General features: G+C 40.1%; 1 protein-coding gene across 5 annotated transcripts in view; it reads left to right on the top strand.

Annotated features, from left to right (window-relative positions):
• The window catches only part of LRP3 (LDL receptor related protein 3), a 49,109-nt gene extending 26,764 nt beyond the window's left edge, over nucleotides 1-22,345 (top strand). For 4 of the 5 annotated variants that reach the window (XM_068693587.1, XM_068693585.1, XM_068693588.1 and 1 more), the window contains 6 exons: nucleotides 2,148-2,195; nucleotides 8,016-8,154; nucleotides 15,788-15,996; nucleotides 16,267-17,353; nucleotides 18,287-18,419; nucleotides 19,320-22,345. In XM_068693587.1, coding sequence (XP_068549688.1) covers nucleotides 2,148-2,195; nucleotides 8,016-8,154; nucleotides 15,788-15,996; nucleotides 16,267-17,353; nucleotides 18,287-18,419; nucleotides 19,320-20,132 — 2,429 coding nt within the window. In that variant the 3' untranslated portion in view covers nucleotides 20,133-22,345. Of the gene's footprint in view, nucleotides 1-2,147; nucleotides 2,196-7,555; nucleotides 7,687-8,015; nucleotides 8,155-15,787; nucleotides 15,997-16,266; nucleotides 17,354-18,286; nucleotides 18,420-19,319 lie in introns of those variants that run through there. The other variant, XM_068693589.1, reaches the window with a different exon arrangement.
• Nucleotides 22,346-26,462: the final 4,117 nt, after the last annotated feature.

Here is a 26,462-nt window from a genome sequence, read left to right as displayed (position 1 = left end):
ACTAACAGCCCCTGGCATTCCCATGCCTCTCACACAGTCCCTTCAGTCCTGGCTGTTAACAATTCTGCCGAGTGTATTCCTTTACCTTCTTTGGAGCAAAATATTTTAATTTTCATAAAATCAAATTAGCGACTTAACCACTGGTTAATTTATTCTCAGCCTTTATGACTAAATTACTATGGTTACAGGAGTAGCGGCGCTTTAATACCGCGTGAGGAAGCTGTGTGTTGCTGTTACTGCTGCGATCCCAGGTCTGTCACGTGCGGACTTGCAGCTTTGTCAGGGAGCAGAAACCCGGGACAGGGCTGGGGATCGCTCCTAGGTGCGCTTGCTGACCTGCCGGAGCGAGCTGGCGCTGCGAAACAAAGAAAATAATTACATAGCACGTTGTCATGATCGTGTAACAAATGTTGCTGTGCATTAATTATGTAATAAAATCAGTGCTATTAAGGTCCTTTGAACATAGTGTTAACGCTTATTAGCACAAATCTGCAGCTTGAGCCTGGTTCTTCTCAAGCCACAGCATACACATGCTGTTGTTCAGCTGCTGTCCTTCCCTTGTGTGCTGCTAAAAAGCTCCTCCATCCTGCAGCTGTTTAGAAGGAGCTCCCCTTGCATTTGTGGTGATGCCCCCTTGTCAGTAACGTTGTTCCTCTGTGAACGGCGGTGCTGGGAGCAGTTGTTCTCTGCTCCGTAGGGCCTGGCCTCGGCTGAGGTGTGCAGCAGTCTGCATGCCTGGGAAGTCCCTGCCTGCATGGGGCTCTTGGAGCTCTGGCTTTGGAAAGAAACAATTGTGGACATCCAGGTGTAAGCCATGGCACAAGTGCTGTAGGCATCTCAGCTGCTGGAATTTGCTAACAGAGCGAGTCCACAAGGGAGTGAAAGCTGTGCCAGGGCAACTCGCAGTGGCAAGCTGAGGGTTGGTTTTAGCTTTTCCACTTCCAGCCCTTGAGCGCTAGGTACTGCCTTTCTCCCGTGCTGGTTTAAGTCCTACCAGAAGGTGGTCGGAGCAAGGCTCATTGTCTTGTGATGTTTGGGCAGTGTCTAAGACAATGGGGCCTGTATTCAGGCATGCTGCTCTGGTACATAAATAGTATTAATTGCCAGTAGCTTCCCATTGACTGTTGGAAACAGGGCCAGTTTCTGTTCCTAGTTTCTCCTATTGTTCATTTTTTAATGATTTTTTTTTCCTAAATGCTTGCTGACAGATCAGCTATAGAAGGATTTAGGACTTAACACATGCAAAATAAAGCCAAAGGGTGTGCCTGGCTGAGATGTTGTGAATTAAGTTTTGGTAACCTTTTAAACCTTTCTAATTTGCTTTAATGTTTGTCATGTTATTAATAAGCTGTCTGTATAGATTATGGAACGCTGCTGCGATGAGAGCAGTTAGTGAAGTGCACTGTAATCATTAGAGAAGTGCCTTGAAGAATATATGGGGAAACTCTATGGAAGTACATCTTAATACTGAAAAAAAAAATTTGGCAATAGCCCCTCTTATCAGATCGCTCTGATGATATATATATTGTGAGAGGAGACATCAGAGGAAAGAGTATTTAGAGACTAATTTGTAAGTCAGATGTGCGCTGTAAGCACCACCTTATCCTATTTTGATTTTGCCAGTGGACCTTTTTGAAAACTTTATTGCTGTTGATTAGACAAGTTAATCATATTAGCTTTTTCAGCTTATTTTCAAGGTGACATTTACCTAAGAGGAACAAACTTTGCTTTATTCAGAGGGGATGTATTTAAAGGTAACAAGCTCGTTAATTATTTTCCAGCATTTAAGCAGGTAAAGCAACTAGCTGTGATTATGAATGTTTTAGTGTAATTGTTCTTCTGTCTTCCCCAATTCAAGAAAAAACCAAAACAATTCCACAGAAGACAAGAGAGAGGATTGACAGTTGTTTCTGTTGGTAACATATTTGACGGGTACTAAACTAACATTGTGTGTTGCCTTTTTATAGCCACAGTGAAGGATAGGAGTTGATTTATGTGAATTTTCAGTGTAGATAAGCTACGTTCTTTTTGGAAGACTGCAATATATTTGTATTAACGCTGCAGCAAACACTTAGAAATGGTTGACTACTAACTGCCACCCTGTGCCACTGGAACCTTTATAACATTATTTTTCTGTCTTTACACAGTGAATCTCTTCTTGACTGGGAAAATAGAGAGTGCTGTTACCTCATTAGGTAAGACATACTTTTCTTATTTGTGTTTATTGTTCTTTTGAAGTTGTAACTGTTTCTTTGCCATGTTAAGAGGCCTTTAAACAAAACAGTATGACCTTTGTTTGAGAGAGAGTAACAGTGACATTTTAGGAAGCTCAGAACTTTGAAGTCTTGCTGGACTGGTTATTGGACTCCATCGGTGTCACCATGCTAGAAAAAACTCTTAAGCTTGAGGCTAAGGTCACAGTACGTGCTGATTTGTTTAGGGAAAAATCTGTGTTTAGGAAACGTGCCTGGGAATATCAAGCTGGGGACAGTGGCCCATTCCCTGAGGAGCTAAAACCAGAATGTTAAAAATGTCTCATCTCAGAGTGGAAATTCAGCCAGAATCATGGCACTGAGTGTAATTTTCTTCTCCATAGCAGTACAGGGGCTTGCTGACATAACTGGTGCATTACAGTCAGGGTCATCTTAGTGATAAGGGCCCTCTTGTGCCTGTCAATCCACAGTCACGTTGTTAGATGTACTTTATACCCAAAGAGGTTGTGACTTAAATTAAAACAGAATAGCCAAATATGGGAAATAGGAGGAAACGAAATGGGAAAACAAAAATAATTGTAAGGCAGTGGTTTGATTGATGTGGGAATTGGAGCATGCCAGTCAACATGGGGGTTTGAGAGAAGATTTAAATCGGGAAAGGGTAGTAATTTTGTGAGTAGGTGACTTCCTTAGGCTTAGCTTGGGGGGAGCTTGATGCACCACATAGGACATTTATTGTTTGCAACACTGTATTTCCATTCCTTCATTGGAAGAAGTCCAGAATGTTACCTGTGTCCCAGTCCATTCTGCCTGAATTGTTCTTTGCTTTGCATGGCATTTGGCATCCCTTGGCTGCGTGGTATATGGGTTTATGAAGTGTAACTTGAGTAATTACACAGTGTCTGACCTAGGCTGGTGATCCTACCTCAACCTGAAATCCGTAACACTTCATTCAGTGGGCACTAATGCTTTCTAATGCTGTTCTTTTGCTAGAAACAGAGTTGTAACATTTCCCTTTTATTCTTTTAAGTATAGGAAAACCTTAGAGTACTGTAGCCTTCATGTTTTCGTGTCCTGATACAGCTTTGAGTTACTCTGTCTCTTGGCAGTGTAACTGGAGCAGGGTGAAAAATGATCATAAAAGGTGGTTGCAACAGTGTGATGTGATTCATGTCCAGCTTCTCTTACCTGTGTGGTGGAGGATAACGGGTTAGGATGGTGCAGCTGTAAGGCAGATAACCCTGTTGGGAATCCTCTTGGTGTTCCTCAGGAGTCCTGATAAAAGTGGGGAGGGATATTTGCTGTCCTAAACGTGCCCTGACGAAGCAGCTATTACAGATTTGATCTCTAGAGTAAGGCATAGCAACGTTTCTCTTCAGAAAGCTAGTAATAGCAGCAGTAATGAGTTCTGCAGAGCACGGGCCGAGCCACCATCTCAGCTGCATTGTACAATGACTTCCAGCCATTAAAGCCGCTGCTGCCGCTGGAAGGGAGCAGCCCTCCCACTGCGTCCCCCTCCCCGAGCTCAAGGCGAGCCAGCTGAGCCTGTAGGACCAGCGGAGCGCCTGCTCGGGTTTTGTCAGACCAGCGAGTTGAACCCTCGGGCTTTGCCTTTGCTGGTTCCGGGCCCGGGGCCAGCAGCAGCCGGCTGTGAGACTGGATGAACGAAGGGGAGTCTTCCTTCAGGCCTTTCTGTCCACAGGTGGAAGGGGGCTGTGTTAAGCATCATGTACAAGCACTCCTTGAGGGAGGACTCAGAGAACTTGGGGAGTGTTTTCTGCCAGCCTTGAGGCAGCTACCAAGGAGGCGTTTGTTGCCAAATGTTAATTTTTCAGAGAAGGTTCCTTGTGGCAGGTGCAAACCATCCCTTATCCTGGAGCAGATGGTTGGGCTGTGTCATCTGTGACTGGGGCAGACCCTGGGCCATCACAGAAGGGTGCAAAACGGCAGGATTTATTTTCTGCTGGGGTCATCTGAAAATTTATTCCTGCTCAGCTTAGTAACCCCAGCACAAACTGTGCTGTCCTCTGGTGGAGTTGAACGTCTGTTCTGTTATAGTTGCTTTTGCAAAAAATAAGAGCGATGTTATTCATGTAATGTTATGGAAACTTTCTTGGAAGTTTTTAGTAGCAAGAATTAGTGGCATATTTAACTAGCAGGGGGAATTTACTGCTGTTTACAGTATAAGAAATCCATTTAATCATTACAGAAAGAGCCTCATTAAGATTTATGTCTGCCTGACGGAAACTCTGAACTCAAACCTCTTCTGGCATTGAAAGGTTGTTTTTTTTTTTTTTTTTTTTTTTTTAAATCTATAAAAGATTCATTATTGTTTGTCTTCAGAATACATATATTTTTAAAAACCACCTCAGTAAGATTTTGGTGAGTTGGTTTGTGTGTCCAGGGATTGGTATTTTCTTGCACTATGCTTTTTCAGTACTCCAGAACGTGGAAAACATGAGCTGTTTTGGGCTTTCTGTAATCTGGGTTTTCAGTTTGTTTCTAGGTTTGTGCATAAAGACACGAACATTTGTTGCAAAAAAGTTGTCACTGTTCTTGTTGTGCATTGCCACTGATAAGACCTTCCGAATCCAGGAGAGTGCCTTTCTATTTAGAGACTTCCCTTTTCCTTTAGATGTTTTGGCAGTTTGAAAAGACTTTTGTTCAGTTCCCTTAAGGTATCCCACTGTCATGCTGAAGCCCAGCGTACTAACACAATAGTTCACGCAGGTATGTGGTTCTCTGAGCTTCGTGGCCAGGAACTGAGAAGGGAATTGAGGCTCTTGCATTGACACTGAAACCCCAACAGTATGAAAATGTGCCCTTGTGGTTTTTCTGTTTTCGTGCCGGCACTGAAGGCTTTGTTTAGTGCAGGTTTTTCTTTCAAAATAAACTTGTCACTTACGTAGGTGAAAGAACAGCTGCTCTAAAGCAGCGTGCGAATGCTTCACCTTGTCTACCACACAGCAGTCTGCACACAAGGAGGAAAGAGGCAGAGACAACTTGTTAGGAAGGAGATCTATTGATCTATTGCAAATGCTGTAGTGATGAGCATTGATGGGAAATGAGAGGCGTCAAAGGCATATGGCAAATGAAGTGAGGTTTGCGTAGACAGAATAGTAGTTCTCTGTGTGTTTCCCCTCCCCGGTTTGTCCCAGTAGGTTCAGGGGACTATGCACACATCCTTAAAGTAGTGTGAGTATGTTTTGGCAGTGTGAATTAAGGTTAGTGGTCCATTCAAATGAGGAGTCTTCGTGGGAGCAAAACAGTTGTCCTTTTAATTTTGTGCAGGGTGAGTCTGAAATGCTTGTGTGTCGGAAGGGTAAAACCATGAGAAGATATTGAGTAACAACAACCACTGCCGGATGAACTGCCCGAAGTGGTGTGAGTGCAGCCCTCACCATGCTCATGGCTGTACATTTTCACAGCTACAATGCTGCTGTTAAAATGGAAAATCTTTTTGCTTTATCTGTTCTTCTTTTCATGTCCCATGTTTGTAGCAGATGTGCAGAGTTAGTAAGAAAAAGTGTTTCTCACTGAGAAACTGTCATGTTGCATCAGATCCACCGCTTAGGAATTAGGGAACTGTGCATTGCTGCAAAAGAAAAAGCTGCTCGTGACATTCCTTAAGAAAATCTGGGATGTGTCAAATAACTGTTGGTCTTTGTAAATGCCTTTTCTAGAGCCAAGGAGCAAGTATTTAGGAAATAAAGGCTCTGCTAAACTGCAGTGATGAATGTGAGTGAAGGTGCTTGTGTGGAGTCACCAGTGTGTCGATGGCACCTTCTCAGACAGAAGCTAAAATGAGCTTTGTGTAGCTCTTGGTTTTGTTCTCTGCTCTGATGCATACACTGTCAGCACAGGCTATTAATCCAGAGCAGTGGTTGGTACAAGGGGAACAGAAATATTTGCAAAGCTGTGCTGGAAGCCTTTGGATATAGTGCTGCGTGGTGTGTTTGTTCTGTTGGCTTTGTGCATACCTTCTCCTTCCCATTGAGAAGTTCTGGTAAGCTGGCAGTTATGAAATGCAGTCTTCCAGCTCCTTTATGTGGTTGCTAGCTCTAGGTCCTCGCATGCTGCTACGATATGTTTATGCAGTGACAAGTGTTTGGAGGAGCACATTTAAAGGCCTGAGTAGGCTGATGTGGTGTGTGTAATGAAACAGATCAAGAATGGTAGTTGAAAAATCCCATGGATCTTAGATTTGCTTTTATAATTCTGTAATTGCATCTTTGTATTTTGTCAGTGTCTAGTGTGGAGCCTCTCTGGTTTTAGAAATGTGCTAATAAAGATTTTCTTGTATTTTTGTAAGTGCTTTACTGCAAAATATTTGTTTGGAAAATAGCTGTTTACTTTTGTCTATGTATTCTGTAAGTTTCTGTGGTCTTTGAAACTAGGAGGAATTATGTACATATGTTTCAGTGGAATGCCCTGCTTGGAGGGTGAAAATAATGGCTTTTCATATCTTTTGCCTCAGGTAGATTACTCACCTCATGCTTTTTATATTCCTGTGGCTCTCACTTCAAAAGTGCTTACTGTGAACAAACAGAATAGTGCCAGGCACGGCTTTACCAGGGGGGATGCTGCAGCCGGGCCCTGGCCCCATCCCCAGCTGGGCGCTCTGCAGGCAGCCCTGCACCTGCCTCCACTGCAGCCGAGCGGCTCTGCCAGCACAGCTTCACCCCATCCCTCCAGGGCAGCTGATCCTGGTCCTGGCTGTGGATCAAAAATGATGTGTTTGTGGCTGAATTTTTAGCAATGCTGTGAGTCTCTGATTTGTGGCGTGGTGTGTTCTCTGTGTTGTGTGTCCTCAAACACGACGTGTGTGTGCCTGAGGGAACTTCAGGTGTAGGCATCCTTTTCTTTGTTGGCACCTTTTACATTTGTGAGAAATGGAACTTGTCAAAAATTGGAATATTATGCTGCAATCCACAAGTCATGCTCTAGATAGTCATTTGATTTAAAAATAGTTTTAAAAATATATTTGGAGAAGGTTCAGAATAGCTATTGCATTACACAGAATTTCCCCGCTTGTAGTCTACTGAGAGTACATCTTCCCAGCAGAAGAGCTTTCCCTCTTGTCCCTGGAACATTTCACTTTCATTTTGAATTGCTTAATTACAAATTATTAGTATTTGATGTAGCTTTAATTGGTCTGCTCTTTTCCATAGGAAGATCTGAAAGGACTTTGAAAATATAGAGCTTTATTTAGCCCTTTTTGCTACTTTCCCTGTCTGGAAAACTTCTGCTATCTGTGGGAGTTCAGAAAGAATTTAGAGTACTGAGGAATTCTCAATGAAAACATTTGACGTCAGAGTCGAGTTTACACTTTTTCTTCTTTTGCTGGGGATTTTTTTAACCATTACAAAGTCTTTGGGTCTGTCTGCTATGAGAATGTATGATGCTGCCAGGAACAGGCTATAGGAAAAGGAGCTTCTAGGTATTTACACCGACTGTGGATCTTCTCCAGTCGGTGAGTGTCATACCCAGGCTTTTGGGAGCTGGTTAGAAGGATTTCTGTGTTACATCCTCTTGGCAGATCCATGCAGTAATATTGATTTTAGCCTTTGGTAGATTCACACAAGGTTATTGATTGATCTTGCATTGAAATGCAGGTTATGCTTACCTGTGCTTCAAGTGGGTGTCTTAATTAAAAATTGGGGCAGGGAAGAAAGTAGTAAAAGGATGAAACTATTGACTCTCATTTGTCTGCAATCCCCAGAAATTGATGAAAGCTCTTGTAGTAATGGGAGTTGTTGATTAGGTGAAGCATTAATAATATTTTTTCCTCCTTATTAACAGCTGCTTGCAGTGGAGAACTTGAACAGCACACAGAGAGACGGGGAGTCATTTATAGTCCTTCCTGGCCACTAAACTATCCTCCAGGTGTAAACTGCAGCTGGTACATTCAAGGAGATCGAGGAGACATGATAACAATCAGGTATGTTTTGTGATATTCTGTATGGATAACAGATTGCTTTGCTGAAATGAAACAGCGTGAGTTCTTATCTGATACACCAATATCAGAGTGTTTGTCAGAGCTACTGAATGCTTGAAGGATGGAAGCTGTACTTGATCACACTGGAGCATGGTTGTACGTTGAGCACCTCCATTTCAGAAATGCTCCACTATCTTGTTTCTGTAGGTTACTCCTGACATCCATTATTATATATGCAAGTCATTCGTAGTCTTCTAATTTATTTATCTGCACAATACCTGTGTGAGATTTCATCCACCTCTGATAGATGAGGAGATGGGAAACAGTGATATATTTACTCACATTAAGTAGTCAGCTTTCTCTTCATTGCCTATAAATAGGAATAGGTGAAGGCTATGAAATCTGGAGCAGCCTCAGCGGGGTGTGGTATTAAGAATCTTAGTTCCTTGGGATATTTAAGGTTCTTAGAGCAAAAAATGGCCTTTTTTGTAATGTCTTGAAATGCCACTGTATTTAATTGTCAGATGAAAATAATCATTACTTATTGTTACTTGTTAATCAGAAGACACATGCTTTTTTGCTTAATATTTATTTCCAACAGAATTAAATAATAGTTAACATTGGTGGCACAATTTCAGCCCTTTCTATAAAAATGCTGCTCAGAAAAGATTAGAATGTGTTACAAATGGTTTGTTAAGAATTTTTAGGCTATAATATAAGCATAGTGTGAATTTGTTTAGTTTCATTGGGCTAATTGTAGTATCCTTCTCAAACCAAGAATGGCTTATTAAAAAAAAAAAAAAAAAAAACAAAACTAGGAAAGGTTTTTTGTTTGATTTTTTTTTAGTACTGTTGTATTTGACACCATCTGCTCATTCTTTGCTCAGCTGCTTAAAAGGACTGCAAACCTCTTCAACTGCAGATGCTCAGCAATTAAAAACAAATCTGCCACAGATGGAATAATAGGAGGGCTCCACCATCCGTAGTTCAAAATAGGAACTACTCATCAAAAGTAAGGAAGTAGATACCTGCCAGCATTTGAGATCCATAAATAGAAACACGCTTTTAAACCCCATTAAATTGTATTGGACTTGGGGAATTTGTTTCAAAGCAGAGATTGTTGGAAGCTCTGAGGAAGCATACAAATGAGACACAGGACTTGGCTCTGGAGAATAGTACTGCATTTTATGCTATGACAACGTCTCATAGCTCCCAGTTAGAATTAGGATTCTCTTCTGCAAGTGTGGATGTGGTAGAAGCTAAAAAAATTGAAGGAAAGCAAGATGAGGAAACTGGTAATAAAGCATACACAGTTTGAATGTGTGCAAAAGCAATATAGTTTTGAAAGATTTCTTTTTAATGGGTTTGTTTTCTGTCAGTGGATACACAGCCATATCCTGCCCTCATATGCACAAGCAAACAATGGGAGCTATGTGTTTACATCCTAGGGAGTAGTTTGCCTTGTGGGTAGCAGACGTGTTGTAGTGCTACGTTTCTGACTATAAATGTACTTGGAATGACTCACTCCAGTATATGAAATGCAAAACGTTAGAGCATCTGAGGATTTCTTTAGAAGGATATAGCCCTCATAACGCCAAGGACGTAAAAGCAGGAGCTGACTTCCCTAAGCTAGCATGATACAGGCAAACTGGGAAACAGGGTTCAAATGCAAGTATTTTTTTCCTCTTGGGGAATGCTATGCTTCTTGTCATAGCAGTGTGCTGATAGGAGCATAAAAGAGTAGCTTTTCTAATTTTCCTAGGAAAACCAAACACATTTCATGTGATAAGATCTGCATTTTGACAGGTTGTTTAAAAATAATAAAAAAGCAAAAAAAGCAAGCTACCGCCTTTTGTGTTGTGTTATACTGAATGCATTTCCCTTGATCTTGAATTCTCATTGACGGTAAGACAGCAATGTTATATAAGCAGCATATTTGGGATACAGCAGGAGTCACTAAGAGATAAAATTGCAGCTGAAAGTAGTTGTGATTTCTAAAACATTTGCAGTCAGTGGTCATTTTTTATAAACCTGTTATTCAGCAGCTTTTAATAGAACAGTACCCAGATCTAGATGTGGATGTAAGATGCTGTCATCTGCGGACATGTGTCCTTTAGAAGCTTAGTTAATATCTGCCTTTCATGTTTGTATTGATTTTCTTCATATCCTCACATTTCCATGCTTACTGTTTTGCTTTATAGTTTACTTTTTTTGAATCCTTGGGAGAGTCTTCACAGGAACAGGAAATATATTTTCTCTTGTTTTTATCTCTGTTAATTCTGCACGTTTCCCTACTTTCTTCCAAGTGTGTGTGTTTGATGGAATCATGCTGTAGAGATCAGAGAATTAGCGTGTAGCTACTATTTTTAGCATTATATTGTGTCACTTTATATTCAGGTAAACAGTCTACTAGCTACTGTTTTGGAAACGACTCAATTTTTATCTAATTTTCTCTAGTTTTAGGTCTTATTTTCACAGGGGACTACATAAAATCATGTAAGATGAGACAAAGATACCATGTGCAATAACTACCTTTTCGGACCGTCCTTTACAGGCTTTATATGTGTACGTTTCCTCACATCTGAGAAAAGGATTGTTTTTGTTTAGCATTTGATTCTTGCAATTAGCACAGATGTGGGCACAGTATAAGTGAATTGCTTTTTATTATAGAAATTTATGGGACTGAGAGTAAAATGTGCTCCATGTTCAGAATTCAGGGTAAGAGTAATGAGAGGTGATCTACTTAGTGACCCACTCAAGCTGTTTCTTAGTAATTGAGGGGGGAGATCACCTTTGCTGCTTTCAATTCAGTGATTTGCATCGTTGGCTTTGGAAAAAATACCATCTGAGCTTCAGATTCTGAGTAATACCAGGGCCTGTACTTGTAAAGGCTTGATGGTCTGTATTTATGCGATGAATTCAAGGGACTGCTTTGTATTTTACTTACTGAACCCACAGTGTTTCAGAGTTTGACATTAGTGGGAAAAACTCATGACAGCCATGTATTTAATTAAGTTGCATGGGCTCAGCTTTTTGAAGAAAAACAGCCCGTGTCTCCTGCCCGAGGTTACACGATTGGTGCTTGGGAGTGGGGAGCAGAATAGAGCTTTCCTGACTTCCAGGGCCTTGTGCTTCAGTGGTTAAGCAGAAGTTTTTAATGAGCCAATTAAGTCATCAGTTGTTCACAGTCTGCACTTGCTGTGAGAGGTTGGCAAATAGAAGTAACTTTTCTTGCTTAATTGGCCAGTCTGTTTTATTTTGGGACTGTGCTCTACTGATCTACCCATAATATTTATTCTCCAATTTTTTAATGAGTTCAGAGGGCCAAATCGGACTTCTTTCTTGTTTCTACTTTCATTCAGATTTTACATCTGCTGAGCCTTCAGCAGTTTACAGTTTTTTGTTCATATTTATGGTCATCCCATGTGTGTCTTTTTACAGTTAAGAGTACTTTTTTCCCAGCTTTAATCTGTAGTTGCTCATGCTTAAATTACTAAGAGTTGTAGGAAATGCCTTGCATTATTTATAGAAGTACTTTCCTTTTTCTAGCTGCTATTGCTCCTTTTAGTGTAGCAAAAAAAGCGTAGCTTTGTGTAGCATTAGTTTGGCAGGTGACGTGCTTTTTTTCTTTCTTACAGAGCATAAACGACTATTTATGATAAGTTGGTTTAGTGAAATTCTTTCCAGAAATGTACAAATACTTGACAGTTAATATGAAAATATAATTGTAGGCTACTGTTGCTGCATTTGAGTATATTTGTAGGTCAGATCTGATATGCAACCGGTCCTGTAATTCACTGTAAGTTCCTGGAGTCCTGCTCAGTGTGGGAGGTAACCTTTTTTCAGTAACATACCACTGAAAGAGAAATGAGATGATTTTACCTATTTCTGCCACTCTGTAAAAGCAGATTGTGCTATTTGTCAGTTCACATTGAGTTGTTCTGATACTCAGGGTTTGAATAATCCCAATGTTTAATGGACTATTCTTGTACTTCTGTATACAATTTTTTTTTTTTTTTTTTAAAGGAATTAGGTACAGAAGAGATTTTCTCCCTTACTTCTACTCTACACCATCAATCATTCAACTGCTGGGCTGATCCTTTTGGCAGAAAAATTTGCATTACAGTTTGAGAAAGTTCAACTGAATAAGTAAATGTTCCCGTGCTCTATTTTGTGGGTAGCAGGATTAAATTATTCTTCAGGAGACTGTAACAGCAGCACTAGATCTAATTACAGATGATGAAAGAAGTGGAGTAGCAGAGGTTGAATGCATGATTCAGAACTCATAGGTAAAATAAATCAGTGAGCTATTTAATGTCAGATTAATATAGGAGAAACTTCTGACACAAAACCTTGTTGCAAATGGGTTATAAAGTGAAAACCAATTTGCTATATTTCTACATGCACTCATTTGTATACATGTTGTTTCATATTTTGTCATAAAGGAGTGTTTTTTCTTGGGAGGTTGGTTGATGGCTCATTCAAATATATTATGTTTTTGGACTTGCATGAAATCACCGTCAATTTAGACGGGGCAAAATTGGCTTCCATTGACAACAATATAACTTAAAAGGACGCTGGTGAGAAATTGTTATAGAGTCACAATGCCTTAATCAAAGAACAATTTGTTCAAATAAGTCTCTTGATTATAGTCTGTGTGAAGTAGAACAATTGTTTTGACTTTGCTTTTGCCCTCAGAAATTTTGTAACTGCTATGGCATCTATCGTATATAAAACTTTACATCGAAACTAGAACATATTTCAGAGAAATTGCGTTTATTCAATGGTGTTTCTAACTTCTAGGCACCATTGTGTTTAAGGTAAGCACCTTAGAAAAGTGCTTTTAGAAACTTTTAGGAAAAAGTCATTCTTGTGGATAATTTGTATCACCGTTTTTTTGAATACCAAGACATTTGTTTCAGTAACTCATGCATTGCTCTGCGTTGGTGTTTTCAGAGAGGCTGTTAAAGATGTTACCTTCTTGCATGTATATTCTGCCTCATCACCTATGTACTCAGGTGGTTTTGTGGCTAAAGCTTGGATTTCAGAATGGAGAAGTTTGGGATTCTGTTCTGAATCTCAGATCCACAGCTGATGCTCAGGAAAATCAGTTATCCTCTATATGCTTGTGCTTTTACTTTAGAAAGTTTATTCTTCGTACTCACCTCTTCCTCACCCTTCGTAATAAACTGTCCTTCTTTATTAGCAGTGTACAATACGATGTTCTCAAGGTGCAAACAGATGTATTGTTAATTATTTACAAATACAAGCTCTCCGGATATATTGCTCATTTGCAAAAGAGATTGTGAACAAGGCATGCCAGTGTAGCTGACTTTTTTTTTCTTCCTTATCATGAATCTTATAAGTGCTAATCCTTTTCTTTTTGTTCTAGGAAAAAGGCCCACATTTTAAGATGCAAACAACTTCTTATATAGGCAAATTCTCCTCTGGGTTTGATGGATACTTACCTGCAAAAAGTAAAAGTAGCTCTTTTCAGCAGAGTGGTGAAAATGAGTGAGCTGTGAGACCTGGCAGGAGTGCTGGGAGCTGGGCAGGGTAGGAGGACAAATTGTTTAGCTCTGTAAGGTTGTTCCTGGTACATCTGAAATCTCTATAGAAGATCAAAAGATGTAGTAAATGATCTTATTTGTCTTGCACAAGCATGAGTTTTTCTGGTTATTCCCCCACCCACCCAGTTGTGAGTTTCCATTACTTGATTTGGTGAGTGACTGACTGTTCCCTTTACTTACAAATTTTGTTGGGAAGATAGATGTTTCTAATACTTGCCAAAAAAGTCTTTATGACAAGAAAACCCTACAAATAGTTCTCCAAGTGAATGATAGAAACCCTTCTTGATAACAAAATAAGTTAAAGAAAATGAAACCACTGTGGTAGCTCATTAATGCTGTCTCAAATCTCTTGCAAAAGACTTGAAGTGTAAAGCAGTAGTTTCACAGCTGCTTTGTATAATTCCTTTTCATGCTGTGGTGCCAGTTTGTACACTTGGTCATTAAGAAGCTTTTACAGAACGCCTGGGACAGAGTTGTTCTTTAGTTTACCTTTACGTGGTTGAATAATTCAATCCTTTTATTCTGACTGTTGTCATCTAAAACTTCCTTGCAAAATCTGCTGATTTCAAAAGCTTGATGAGATTGCCACAGTACTTACTACTTTGCTATAAGCAATATTTCTTCCAAGTTGGGAACGTACATAGAGCATGATGGAAGAAAAAGAGTTAGCAAAGAGGAAGGACAGATTTGTGTCTGACAAGTTGTTGGACATCTTTTAATTTAACACTTTCAGGGCTCTCTTACTTGGCGTTCTAATCCTGATAACTTTTCTTTGTGCAGTTTTCAAGTTGGTATGTTTTGGCAGAACCTTCAGGTGTGTGTAGGCTGGAACTCCTGCTTAAATGAATTAATGAACTGCCTAGATCACACAGTTGCTGTTCTTTCCCGTTCACCATCAAAGAGCAAGATCTGGGAGGCATATACAGCGTTTTGTACATACCCCATGATAACAGAAAATTATCTTCTGTTTATCTTTTTCAAATAATTCCTCTTCTATGTTTGTGAGAAATCCTTTGTGGAAGAAGATCCCTATTTCATAGTAGCTTTTCAGTCTTTCTGATTTTCTGTCCAGGTGTTTGTACCAAGTATGCACAGACTTCTACTAAGTTAATTGTGTGTAGCTGAGTTAGGCGAAAGGAACAAAATACATTTCTAAGTGTCCTGAACAGTTTGCCCTTTCATAATGAGCTGTGCTTCTCTGTGCAAAGCTATTGCCATTGCAGATTACTGAATGCAAATGTAATCTGTTCCATCAGACTGAACAAATAGCCCATGTGGTTCCTGAGCTACAGGTTAGGGAGCATTATTTGTTTGTGTTCGGTGTTCTGCAAACAGTTGGGCACCTTGTTGCCCTAGGTAAGCTGCTATTGATTAGCCATTGGGCTTGGGTAAGCAGAAGAGGTGGATGCTTGACTCTGAAAGGTTATAGGCTCAATCCCTCTGCATTTGCATTCCCAGAAAGGGAGTATTTTTGTCTGAAATAATTGTAAATAATGGTAGTGTTAGAGAGACTTTGTTCCATCTGCGCTGCTTGCTGTCCTCATCTCTTCTTGTCTTCTCCCTGCTTAACCACAGCTTGGAAAATTGATTTTTGACTCACTTCTTTGTCCCCTTAGGGTTCTTTGTACTGCTCCCTATTGCTCTTTTTCCAAGACAGTAGTTTCCCATTTCATTCCATTGTTTAATAGATTTTAAGGTCAGAAAAAAATGAAATGATTTAGTCTGCCTTCCATACAATGTATTTTGGACTTCTGCTTTTACTTGGATTGGTGTTTTAGGAAGCAGTTTTGTTTAAGGGCTCTGAGTGGAAGAGGATTCATCCTTTCAGCTTTTGGAGCCACATGGCATGCTGCTTATGCCATTGAGATGGGTGCTTTTCCAAACTGGGGGAATTTGAGTGCTATGTTTATAGGTACTCAAGATGTTGTAGGTGTTTCATTATGTTTGAATGTGATTTCTTTATGTCAGCTTGGTGCAGAAACTCAATTGCTACTGTCTGTTTTTTTTTTTTTTCTCTGTTTAGGTCGTTCCAAATTTTGTTACTTGTTTTCTTTTGTTCCCAACAGTTTTAAGAATTTTGATTTGGAAGACTCTCAGAAATGTGCAGTAGACTGGCTGATGATTGGCCCATCTTCCAAGAGAGAGGAGTACAAAGTGTGTGGATCTTCCATCCCTCCATCATTCATCTCTGCAAGGGATCATGTTTGGATATTTTTTCACTCAGATGCATCAAGCTCAGGACAGGCTCAGGGATTTCGCCTTTCTTATATTAGAGGTAAAACCTTACAGTTTTGTTGGCTTCACTTGTGCTCCCTCTGGTAAAATTTGAAGACAGTAGTGTTTTTTGTTAACAAGATTTGCGTGCCAATCTTGATGACTGTTAGCAAGGAAACATTAATTTTTCCACTTAGACTTCAGGAATGCTGTTAAAAGCTGCTGACCTGACCAACTGATTTGTGACACACGGGTGTAGATTTTAAAAAGTGACATCAGATGATACCAAAAGTTTCGATACTGACTTTTTTTTCCTTGTCTTCTTTCACAGGAAAGATCGGTCAGGCTGTGTGCCAGTCAGATGAATTCCACTGCGCAAACGGAAAGTGTATTCCCAGTACTTGGAAGTGTAATTCCATGGATGAGTGCGGGGATAACTCAGATGAGAGGAACTGCACTGTCCCTCCGACAGAGCCTCCGTCCAGCATCTGTCCCTCAGGAACATTCCAGTGCAGCGTAGCCCACTCCACCAAGTGCTTGATGAATGAGCTGAGGTGTAATTCCGTTAAGGACTGCAGTGATGGTTCAGATGAAGACAATTGTCCTGATCTTTCCTGTGGCAAAAGGCTGGGTAATTTTTATGGATCTTTTGCTTCCCCAGACTTATTCCGTGCTGATCACAGCAGGTCAGACCTTCGTTGCACATGGTACGTGGACACACAAGATAATCGGCATGTTTTGTTGCAGTTTGACTTACAGTTAGGCTACAATGACTACGTAAAGGTGTATGATGGCATTGGAGAGAGAGGTGATAAATTATTGCAAACATTTTCGTATCACAACAACAGACATTCGGTGAGCGTGGAGTCATCAAAGGGCCAGCTCACTGTCTCGTATCATGCCCGCTCCAAGAGCACTGGTCACGGGTTCAATGCAACCTATCAGGTGAAAGGCTATTGCCTCCCTTGGGAACACCCCTGTGGAAGTGATGAGGAGTGTTTCACGGACAAGCAGCATTGTGATGGCTGGTGGCACTGTCCAAATGGCAAAGATGAGGAGAACTGTCCAGCTTGCCAGAAGAATGAGTACCCATGTGAAGGAAACAGTGGGCTTTGCTACTCAATACTTGACCGCTGTAATAACCAAAAGAACTGCCCAGATGGCTCAGATGAAAAAAACTGCTTTTCTTGCCAGCCAGGAAACTTCCATTGTGGTACAAATCTGTGCATCTTTGAGACTTGGCGCTGTGACGGCCAAGAAGACTGCCAGGATGGAAGTGACGAACATAACTGCCTGGTGATAGTTCCCAGGAAGGTCATCACAGCTGCTCTGATCGGGAGTCTGGTTTGTGGCCTGCTGCTGGTGATAGCACTGGGTTGTGCATTTAAATTATACTCTCTGAGGACCAGGGAATACAGGTAAGCATCTTGTTTTTATGATGCTTTAATAGCTGAGTTTTTTTGTTTGTTTGTTTGTTTTTTACTTTCAAAGAAAGAAAGTCAATTGTTAACCAGAGAATTTGGAAAATCTGAGAAATTGATGACAATTAAGTAGTAGTCACCATATTAGGCTTAGAGAAGAATAGTCAAGATTTTCAGAAGTAGGGGAATATCAGCTCTTTTGTCATCTATGGGAAATCTGTGTTCATAGTGCAGCCTGGCAGAACCTGAATCTAAGACAAATCAAAACTGTTCTGAGAAATTTCCTTCCCCTGCCTGTGCCCGTGTTTTGTATGTTTGTGCAACTGTGGTTTTGCCCTTCGGGAGAAAGTCGTAAGGGGCTTTCTGATGCCTGCCTCTCATCACATGCACCAGCTTTGTGCCATGCTCCTGACAACATCAGTGTTTTCAGCACAGTGTGCTTTTTGTTCTCTCCTGATCAAATGTGGCTGATGAAGGAGCTGGAAAAAGCCACCATGCTATGTTGGGAACCTCTGGACCTCAGTTCTGGCAGGACAGCGACAGGTCTGCAGCTGCAGGCCTGCCCATTCTGTGTGCTTGTTCCAGTGCTAAATGTTGTATTTTCCAAAAATAACCTTTGGGTCCCCGCTGAACAAGTTAACTCTTTTATTGGAGTAAGTGAACAAGTTAACTCTTTTACTGGTGTATGTTTTCCAATATGGAAAACCTTCAGTTACCACAGACTTCAAACCGGGACTGTACCAAAGTGTTAACACTATTCCTTTTGTTTATTTTATCATCCTGATAAGATTGTCACAGAACCCAGATAAAGGTTTGCCTTTTAGCTGCTATTGTGAAGCCCTCTGCGCTGTTTCTGTGCATTAACGTGAGGGGAGGCAGGACAAACTGACTGCTCTTCTTTCTTTTTCCCCGTTGTGTTTTCATTTCCAGAGCATTTGAGACACAGATGACACGACTTGAAGCAGAGTTTGTGCGGCGAGAAGCTCCACCTTCCTATGGGCAGCTGATTGCACAAGGGCTCATCCCCCCAGTTGAAGACTTCCCCGTGTACAATGCATCACAAGTATGGAGACATGAGTACCAAATAATTTAGCAGTAGCCAAACTACTATAAATTAGACAGAATTGATCTGCAAGTGTTTTCTTTGAATGGGAATGAAGCTATGCTCGTTATATGGAAGTGCTCTTACAAAAATGTGTGTTTTACTTGAGGTGAAGAATCATGGTTCTATATCTTGGTGCTGTGGGTAGTTTTGAACACATTAAATGTGTTTGCTAGGGAACAGCAGTGAGATAAGGACATGATGTTTTGCTGTATATCAAGAATGAACCAGAGACGGAGGTCAGAAAGTCAACAGAAGAAAAGGCTTTCCATGCTAAAAATGTAAAACTGTCTGAAGTGTTAAGAAAGTAGGTCTCTAGCAGTATTTTGGAGAAATTCTGCACTTATTTTTCACTTAGAAATACATTAAACTGGGAAACCATTACGTTATATTTCACTGCTGATTTCTCAAGAATCTTCTTCGCCTTGTCAAAAGTAACCCACTGTGATTCAGTTCCTAGATAGTACAGTTCCTAGTGTACCTGTAGTTTGTTGCTAAGTTGTAGAAGTATTTGAGTTAGTCTCTCTTCTCTGTTGTTGTCATCAGGTTTTGAGAATCCTCTGCTTATTGCTGATGACAGAGGACTTGGTGGCTGTAGTCTGGTTCTTTGGTGGTGATCTGATAGCAGGTGTGGAGCATCTTGCTGAGGCAAACAAGTAAAGATTAAACTCGTTATGGACACTCTTTAAGGAAGAGTGTTTTGGTAGAGGCAGAGCACTGTTAATGGTTCATTTAAAATGTAAAATTAACCAGGATGCATGTGGGTCAAGCCTGAGAATTCTGGTGAGAAGGAGATATTAGTGAATAAGCTTTAGGAGAAGTCTTCTGAGTATGTGTGAAATCAGTTTCTGTTTGTTACAGGCCTCTGTGCTGCAGAACATCCGAACAGCCATGAGGAGACAGATGAGACGTCACTCATCAAGACGAAGCTCGTCTCGGCGGCGCCTTGGCCGACTCTGGAACAGACTCTTCCACAGACCTCGGGTGAGAGGACAGATCCCACTCCTGACACCTGCCCGCACTTCACAGACTACACTGGGTGATGGAATCATTAACCATGCTGAAGGGACTACCAGGAGTCCTCCACCTTCACCCGAGGGACCTAATTTACAGGCAGATGCCCATGGCCATGCCAGGGGCCTACAAGAAGCTGGATGTAGCAGCTTGCAGCCAGAGACTGAAATCACAGAGCCATCACCTTCAAATGTCTTACCTAATACTTGCACAGCTGTACACACAGAGCCTGAGACTGGACACGCTGATAAATCTTTAGGTGCTGAGACCTCTGGCAGTGAGCTTAAGCAGCCCAGTAAAGTGGATTCAGGAAAGGCTTTCAGAGATCCTTTGTCTGAAAGTGTTACAGAAACGATCCATGGCGGGTCAGCATCCAGGAGGACTGTCCCAGAGGGCAGTAATTTAAGTAGAAGTCAACCATTGAGTGAAGAGCCATGTAGGTTACCCTTAAAAAAGTGGGAGTCTGCTTATTCAGACAGCCCTGTGAATGTTCATATCCAAGTGGAAGGACAAAACCGGTGTTGCCCTAATTCTCATCGGGAGGAGCCTTTGGGTATTCATGCGGCTTGTTGCCATTCTGTGGAAGTGCCAATGTTAGAGTCCTCTACCCCCCTCTCTGAAGTCAATACAAGTGATGATGAATCTTTACTTGTTTGCTAATAAAGTCTTTTGTTTTGGCCCTGTAAACTTCGTAACTTCATTGTTTATATGACAGTGCACTTTGATTTTAGGTGGTCAGTGCTCTCAACTTTGCCTGTCAAAAATCAGTGTGCTTTAATCCCCAGGGAGTACAATGCAGGACTAAATGGGACAGGTTTCTGTCTTTGTTGCTATTCCTGAAACTCCAGTGGGGCAGAAGTAGGCCAGTATGTGATGTCAGGGGCTAGGAGAGCTAGAATGTGCCATTGCAGGTTGGAGGCATCTCCATCCTCTTATTTCTTCTGTGTTTTTATTCACTTTACATTCAGGGAATTTGTGTTTCTTTGCTTTTCAAGTGGTCTTACTGAAATCAGCGCTCTGTTGGAACCTGGGGCAGGCACCAGATGTGACTGAGTACTATACAAGAAATAACATCGTCTTTTTAGACATCATAATTTAACTAAAGTTTAATAGTTTTAATTAAAAATATTTAGAAAGTAATAAAATGCTTTGTAGCTCCCTCTTCATAGAAGTTTGTTTCCTTTGCCCCCTTCCAAAATGTTTTGATGGCCATATGTACCTTAAAGTATCCACTAAAACCAAAGTCTCTATATAGAATATGCAGAATATCAGGTTTCCTATCTGTTACGACTGTAGTAAGAAATCAGCAGTGTTCAGTACAAGTGGAGTTCTTTGAACCCCATTTGCAGCAATATTTCTTTATGTAGTCATACATTCATAGTAATGTTGTGAAGGTTGAAGAATTGTTTGCTTTCTCCTTGCCCTCTTTTTCCCCTCCTCTCTTCTGTCCTGTTTTCAGGGACTTTTATTATTTATATCACTTTGGTTATACCCTGAAGGTTACTGAGGCTTCATAGCTCCTGTTGGCCACAATAGGAAGCACTGAACACTTGGTAACTGTCAACATCAGACTCTTTATTTTGTGATAAACTCTGCTTCACAAGTTTGCTTGTAAATCTGTTACCTAGGTGCAACTGTATATTTTTAAGAGGATTTTAGAAGTTTGCTTTTTTTTTTCTTTTAAGAACTGAACTGAAATAGGTCAGTGCCAGTTTCAAAGCTGACACTGTGTGGATTGTATGCTTCTTTAAACTGGTGCCTTTTTCTTTTTTAGAGTGCAATTAGGAGCAAACAAATTATTTACTTGGAAGAAGGGTGACATTGATTAATCAGGAGTGACCTGGTACAGGATGACAGCTGGTTATGGTGTGATAGTTTGGCCTCTCTGCGATGGATAGGATGCAGCCATGAATTGGTGTTGGCCACGCTTCCCCATGCCCTTACAGGAGCTCTGCTTCAATCCTTGGTGAGGTAGTGACAAACTAAAATGCTATATATAGCAATTAACAAGGAAGTTATTGCTGCTGCTCCTCTGTAAATATGAGTGCTCTGATGCCTGTTTATTGCTGTAGGAATTCAAGTTGCCCAAAATTAATAAGTGAACTTGTAAAGCTGAGGTAGACTTTGGCATCTGAATAAGTGGGCTCTGCTGTCCACAGATCCTCCTGGCTGCAGCAACACACAGTCTTTTGCTGTGAACAGTTCAGTTTACATTGAAATGTCAAAGATGTTTTTCTTTTAAATGGGCTATATTTTGCCCTGAAACTTTTGCTAAGAACTCCCCTTGGGAGTGCCTTAAAACAAGGAATAGGACTTCGGCTTCATCAAAATGTAATGTGGGAGAATTAAATTGGAGTGATTTTTTTTTTCTTCAGTTGTAAATTGGTTTCTGGTCTGTGTGTCCAGAGGCAGAAGATTCAAAGTCTTTAAGAACATAGAAGGGATTGTGGCAAAATGCATAATGAGTAGGAGTAGTAGTTACATTAAATAAGTACTGCTAACTCATTTTTTTCCAAATGCTTTTGTGATCAGCATTCATTTCATCAAGGGAAATGAAGCTTTGAAAGATATTTTAACAACATAGCATTTGTAAACATTTCAGGTGCATTCCACCTTTGCAAGGCCATGCACTGTATACTGTAGCCATCACACTGCCAGGATTGTTTGCATCAAAGGCTAGAGATTTTAGTATCTTTTTTTTTTTTTTTTTAATTTAAAATATACAGAGCTGTATTTGTAAAGTAGGAAGCTTAATTTTAATGGGGAGGGAGATTATATTTCAAGGTTGTGATGATACGGAGGACCTTCAAAATAAGTATATATTTAATTGTGTTACAGAAATGTATTTCTATAATAAAATCATTTTGATCATACTATGCCTTAAATTATCACCACTGTAAGGCTCTTAAAATTGAAATACATTGAAATCTTAGAGCTTCAAAATACTGCTATATTCTGGGAACAACCCTGAACAGCTACCACTGTATTTTATTTTAAGATGTGTAACTTAACATAATTTCTTAACTATATTGTGGATATTTTGCATACTGATCCATTTGGTAACTCAGTGGAAATTTCAGTGAGAAGGTTTTATTTTTAGAAACTTAAAAAATCCAGGTTAATGATAATTTTATGCTTGAAGTGTATAGAAATGTTCACAGCCATCACTATTGAAATTTACAGCCTTGCTTAAATGAGACATACAAGCCTGGTGCTTTTGTGAGCACCTAACTTTTGTATTCTGCAATACAGTATTCTCTCCTGGCTTCCCCAGCTCTTTCCTTGGAGTCGAGAGCCACAGATTTGCTGTTAATTTTGCAGAAGAAACCTGCACACGTGTGCTGTGAGCACGAACAAGTGCATCACAGTGTCCTGAAATGAAGGAAACCACAAAGTCTGCCTTTTCTCCAGCGCTTGTAAGCATTAAGCAGAGAATTGACCATCGTGAAAGATAATCCAGTTTCTGTTTCATGTAAGCTGCCTCCTTATGTTCAGAATTTACTTAAAAGAAAAAAAAAATGTGGAAAACTGCTACTATGCCAGAAATGTAAACAGGAAAATCTCATTGTTCCATTTCTTTGCTCAGTGGAAAATATCATCACACTTTAATGACTATACAACCTAATCAACTAATACGTTTTTCTTTTCTAAATGTTAAGAATGCTTTTCTGTGTTTTTTAAAGATTTTCATTGAAGGGAAACAAAATATTTAAGATTTTATTTTAAAACAAAAAACCTACAAAACTCCCCTATCCAAATTCCCTCAAGAAAACTTCCTAAAAAAAACATGCTATTTAGACAGGAATACCTAAGCCTTTCCTTGATCTAAGAAGAACAAAAGCTCATAGGCAGCATCAAAGGAAAATATGCTCTCTGACATTAAAATCCGGGGTGTATTTCTGTCTGAAATTTTGGCACCAGCTTGTGTATGACTTGTGACATCCCCTAAATGTACTTGTTTTTTTCTATTCTCTGCTTTTTTGTTTTGTAGTTGTATACATTCACTGAAATACAACATTTTACTGTAATGTATGTACAGGTGTATGGTTCAGGTATGGCATCATGGTTACCAGTGTTTGCTGGCTCCTGGACAATGATACTATCTGAGTAAGATGCTGGGCATCATCATACTTTGCTCTTGCTTTTGATCTCTTAATTTTTAATAAAACTCCATGCGTCCAGATACTGTGGGTTTCTGACTGTCACTTGAAGGTGCTTAAACTGTAAACACTACCAAAGACTTGTATGTTGAGTAGGTTATGAACCTTCAGTGTGAGATCTAAAGATCTTTTTTTTTTTTTTTTTCTTGGCTGTGTACTTTTTGCTGGTAGTTGAAGCTGTGGACCTGCATTGCTTTTTGTAGCTAGTACGTGTGAAACCTTACCACTAGCAATTCCCTGTTGTATACAACTGTCTTTAAAAGACACATATACACATGCCCCAAGTAACAAAACGTAGCCCTGAAGCATACAACTGGTTAGGTGTTATTACAGGGGTTAAAATAACAAAAAAAACCAAACCATTCCTAAAATGTAGCACTTCATTTCCTATAGCTGGGGGCTGTGATTGTTTTGCTGATGCTTCCTCCTCCTGAGCTTTTGCTTACATCTTTGAAGGGAACCACTGGTTATATCCTGCTGCTTTTTTTGGTAGAAGGTTGGGACTGAGTTTTTTTGTGTTGTTAGAAATGTACAGGCTTGGAAATCTTTACCTGTGTGGGAGGGAATTGGACAGACTTCATGGTCCTTCAGATATATCCATAATCGTAAGGCATGGGAGGACACAGCTTGATTTGGAGGGACAGTACCACCTCACCTGGTAGGAAGTGTTTGCTTCACTTCATCATGAAGTGCTGATTCAGCTGTAATGATAGCAGCACAAGCACTAATGCAAACCTAATAACTGAGGTAAGCAAGGCTGAAATGAATATAGCCTATAAAATGGAAATAAAGTAATAAATGACACCCATGCACTTGCAGCAGTGTTTGTTGACAGCCTGTGTAGCACAACAGATGTGTCTTCTGACAAACCAAGGAGTTAACTTGAAAAGCCTTAAGGGATTTATGTATTTTTTTAATCTGACTTTGAGAGAGTGCACTGCTTTTGCTTATTTAAGATTTTTGGTCTTCATAGGAAGCAGCTTTAATCCTCCCAAGCAGGAGGTAGGATTTAGAAGCAAACTCTCCGTCTGTGACCTGAACCTTGCAGGTAGCAAGCGTAATCTTATGTCTCTTGTTAGCCTGTTAACGTAGCAAATTGTTAAATAAGCCCTCCTTCTCCTTTCAGATGCTGTCTCTTGTGTTCTTGGCTCCAGGGATTAAATGGTCATGAGGGCTGGTGTGAGTGGTGGAAGTTTACTTTTCCCCCCCCCCCCCTTTATTCTATGTTTCCTGCCTTGTCATGCCTCCCAAGTTTCCCTCCCTTCTATTGCTATCTCTTACCACAGGACTTTAAGACTTTTCTTTTTGGTCTCTAATACAAACAACATCCCTTGGCTACTTTCTGATCCTTTTCCTTGTATTTTCCTTTTTCATTTGTCCAAGAGTAGAAGGTTCTCATATGGTTGAAGTTAGAGTACTGGTGTGAAACACTGAGGAATGAAAAGTTTAAAAAACAAACAAACAACAAGGCTTTGCTTTTATTAACAAGAGACTGCTCCATGCTGGTAACTGCTCCCAAGCAAGGTGATAGCAGTCAGAATTCTGAAGATTAAGGAAAAAAACTCCAAGCAAGGTTTACCCTGATTTTTTTTTTGTAATGAAGTTTTCATTTATGATGTATAGTTCGTATTTCTAAAACTCCTCAGCAGCTCAATAATTGCCAGCTTCTTGTCATGTAGTGGTTGGTGCAAATGAGTCAGAAACCAAATGTGTTTTATTTTCAAAGTTTCAAGAATTCACAAATAAGGGAGACAAAAATGAGAATTACCTTGCTGAAGACATCTGAAAATTGCTTGGGACAGCATGTGATTGAGCTTGGCTAGTAAAATCTTGTTTGCCTATCTTTTGATACATTTTAGTAAAGATACTTCCAACTAATATGCTTGCACATATAATGTTAAATACACAATGACTCATTAATCCTTTCTGAGTTGGGTGAAAGCTTTGAACTGATAAGAGTCTCTTACCTTGACCCTGCTGAGGTCAAGGTGGTCTGCTTTATGTACTAATACAGATTGAAAACAACCAATTCTTGCACCAAGTTTAAGAAAAGACTTCAGAGTGGCTAGGTCAGCAGAGGTTGTGCTGGGCAGCCTTGGCTCATTACCCTTGTGTTTTCTCATCTGTGCCCACACAGCTCCTATTGCCTATTGAATGCAGTCTTATCTGGGAGAGGGACTGTCTTCCTGTTGTTTAGTAGTGTGTAGCACAATGATGACATGGTCTGTGATAATCATACGGTGATAATGTGGATATGAACAAGCCAATACAACTTCTACTGACTTCAGTCCAAAGCTAATTTCAGGTAATACTTCTTAAAGTATTTGCCTTATGTCTGTTTCCCCTTTGAGGTTCTCTGAATGATGTATTATTGCCAGCACTAGAAGAATAAACAGCTCAGAGTATTTTTCTGCATTATAGCCTCTACTAGTTTATATGTATATATACAGATACATAAATATAATAGTTTATAATACAGTTTTGTATAGCAATACATTGATTTTAAAGCTTTGTTTAAACTCATTTTAACACCACTGTTCATACCAGTTTAATTCAGTTAAAGTAGCACTGGTCTGTTTTGTATGAAGGTAGCTGTAAAATTGTGTGACTTCATTTCAGAGAATGACCTGGACTGGGAGAAGGTGCACATATTGCAGCTGAGGTAGAGTTATGCATTGTTCTGTTTGCTTTAGGAGTTTCTCCTTCAGAGCAGAAAAGCTAATGCACAGGTTATCGTGATTTGCCTGTCAGTAAAAGTAAGGTTGAAATACTGCAGAAAACAAAAATCAGCAAGAGTTGTAATTGCTACAGCAAATATATCAAAATTACA

Source organism: Anas acuta, chromosome 10, assembly GCF_963932015.1.
Source record: "Anas acuta chromosome 10, bAnaAcu1.1, whole genome shotgun sequence".
Taxonomy (NCBI): Eukaryota; Metazoa; Chordata; class Aves; order Anseriformes; family Anatidae; genus Anas; species Anas acuta.
Note: the sequence above shows the minus strand (reverse complement) of the source record. Positions and strands in the feature narration are given on the sequence as shown.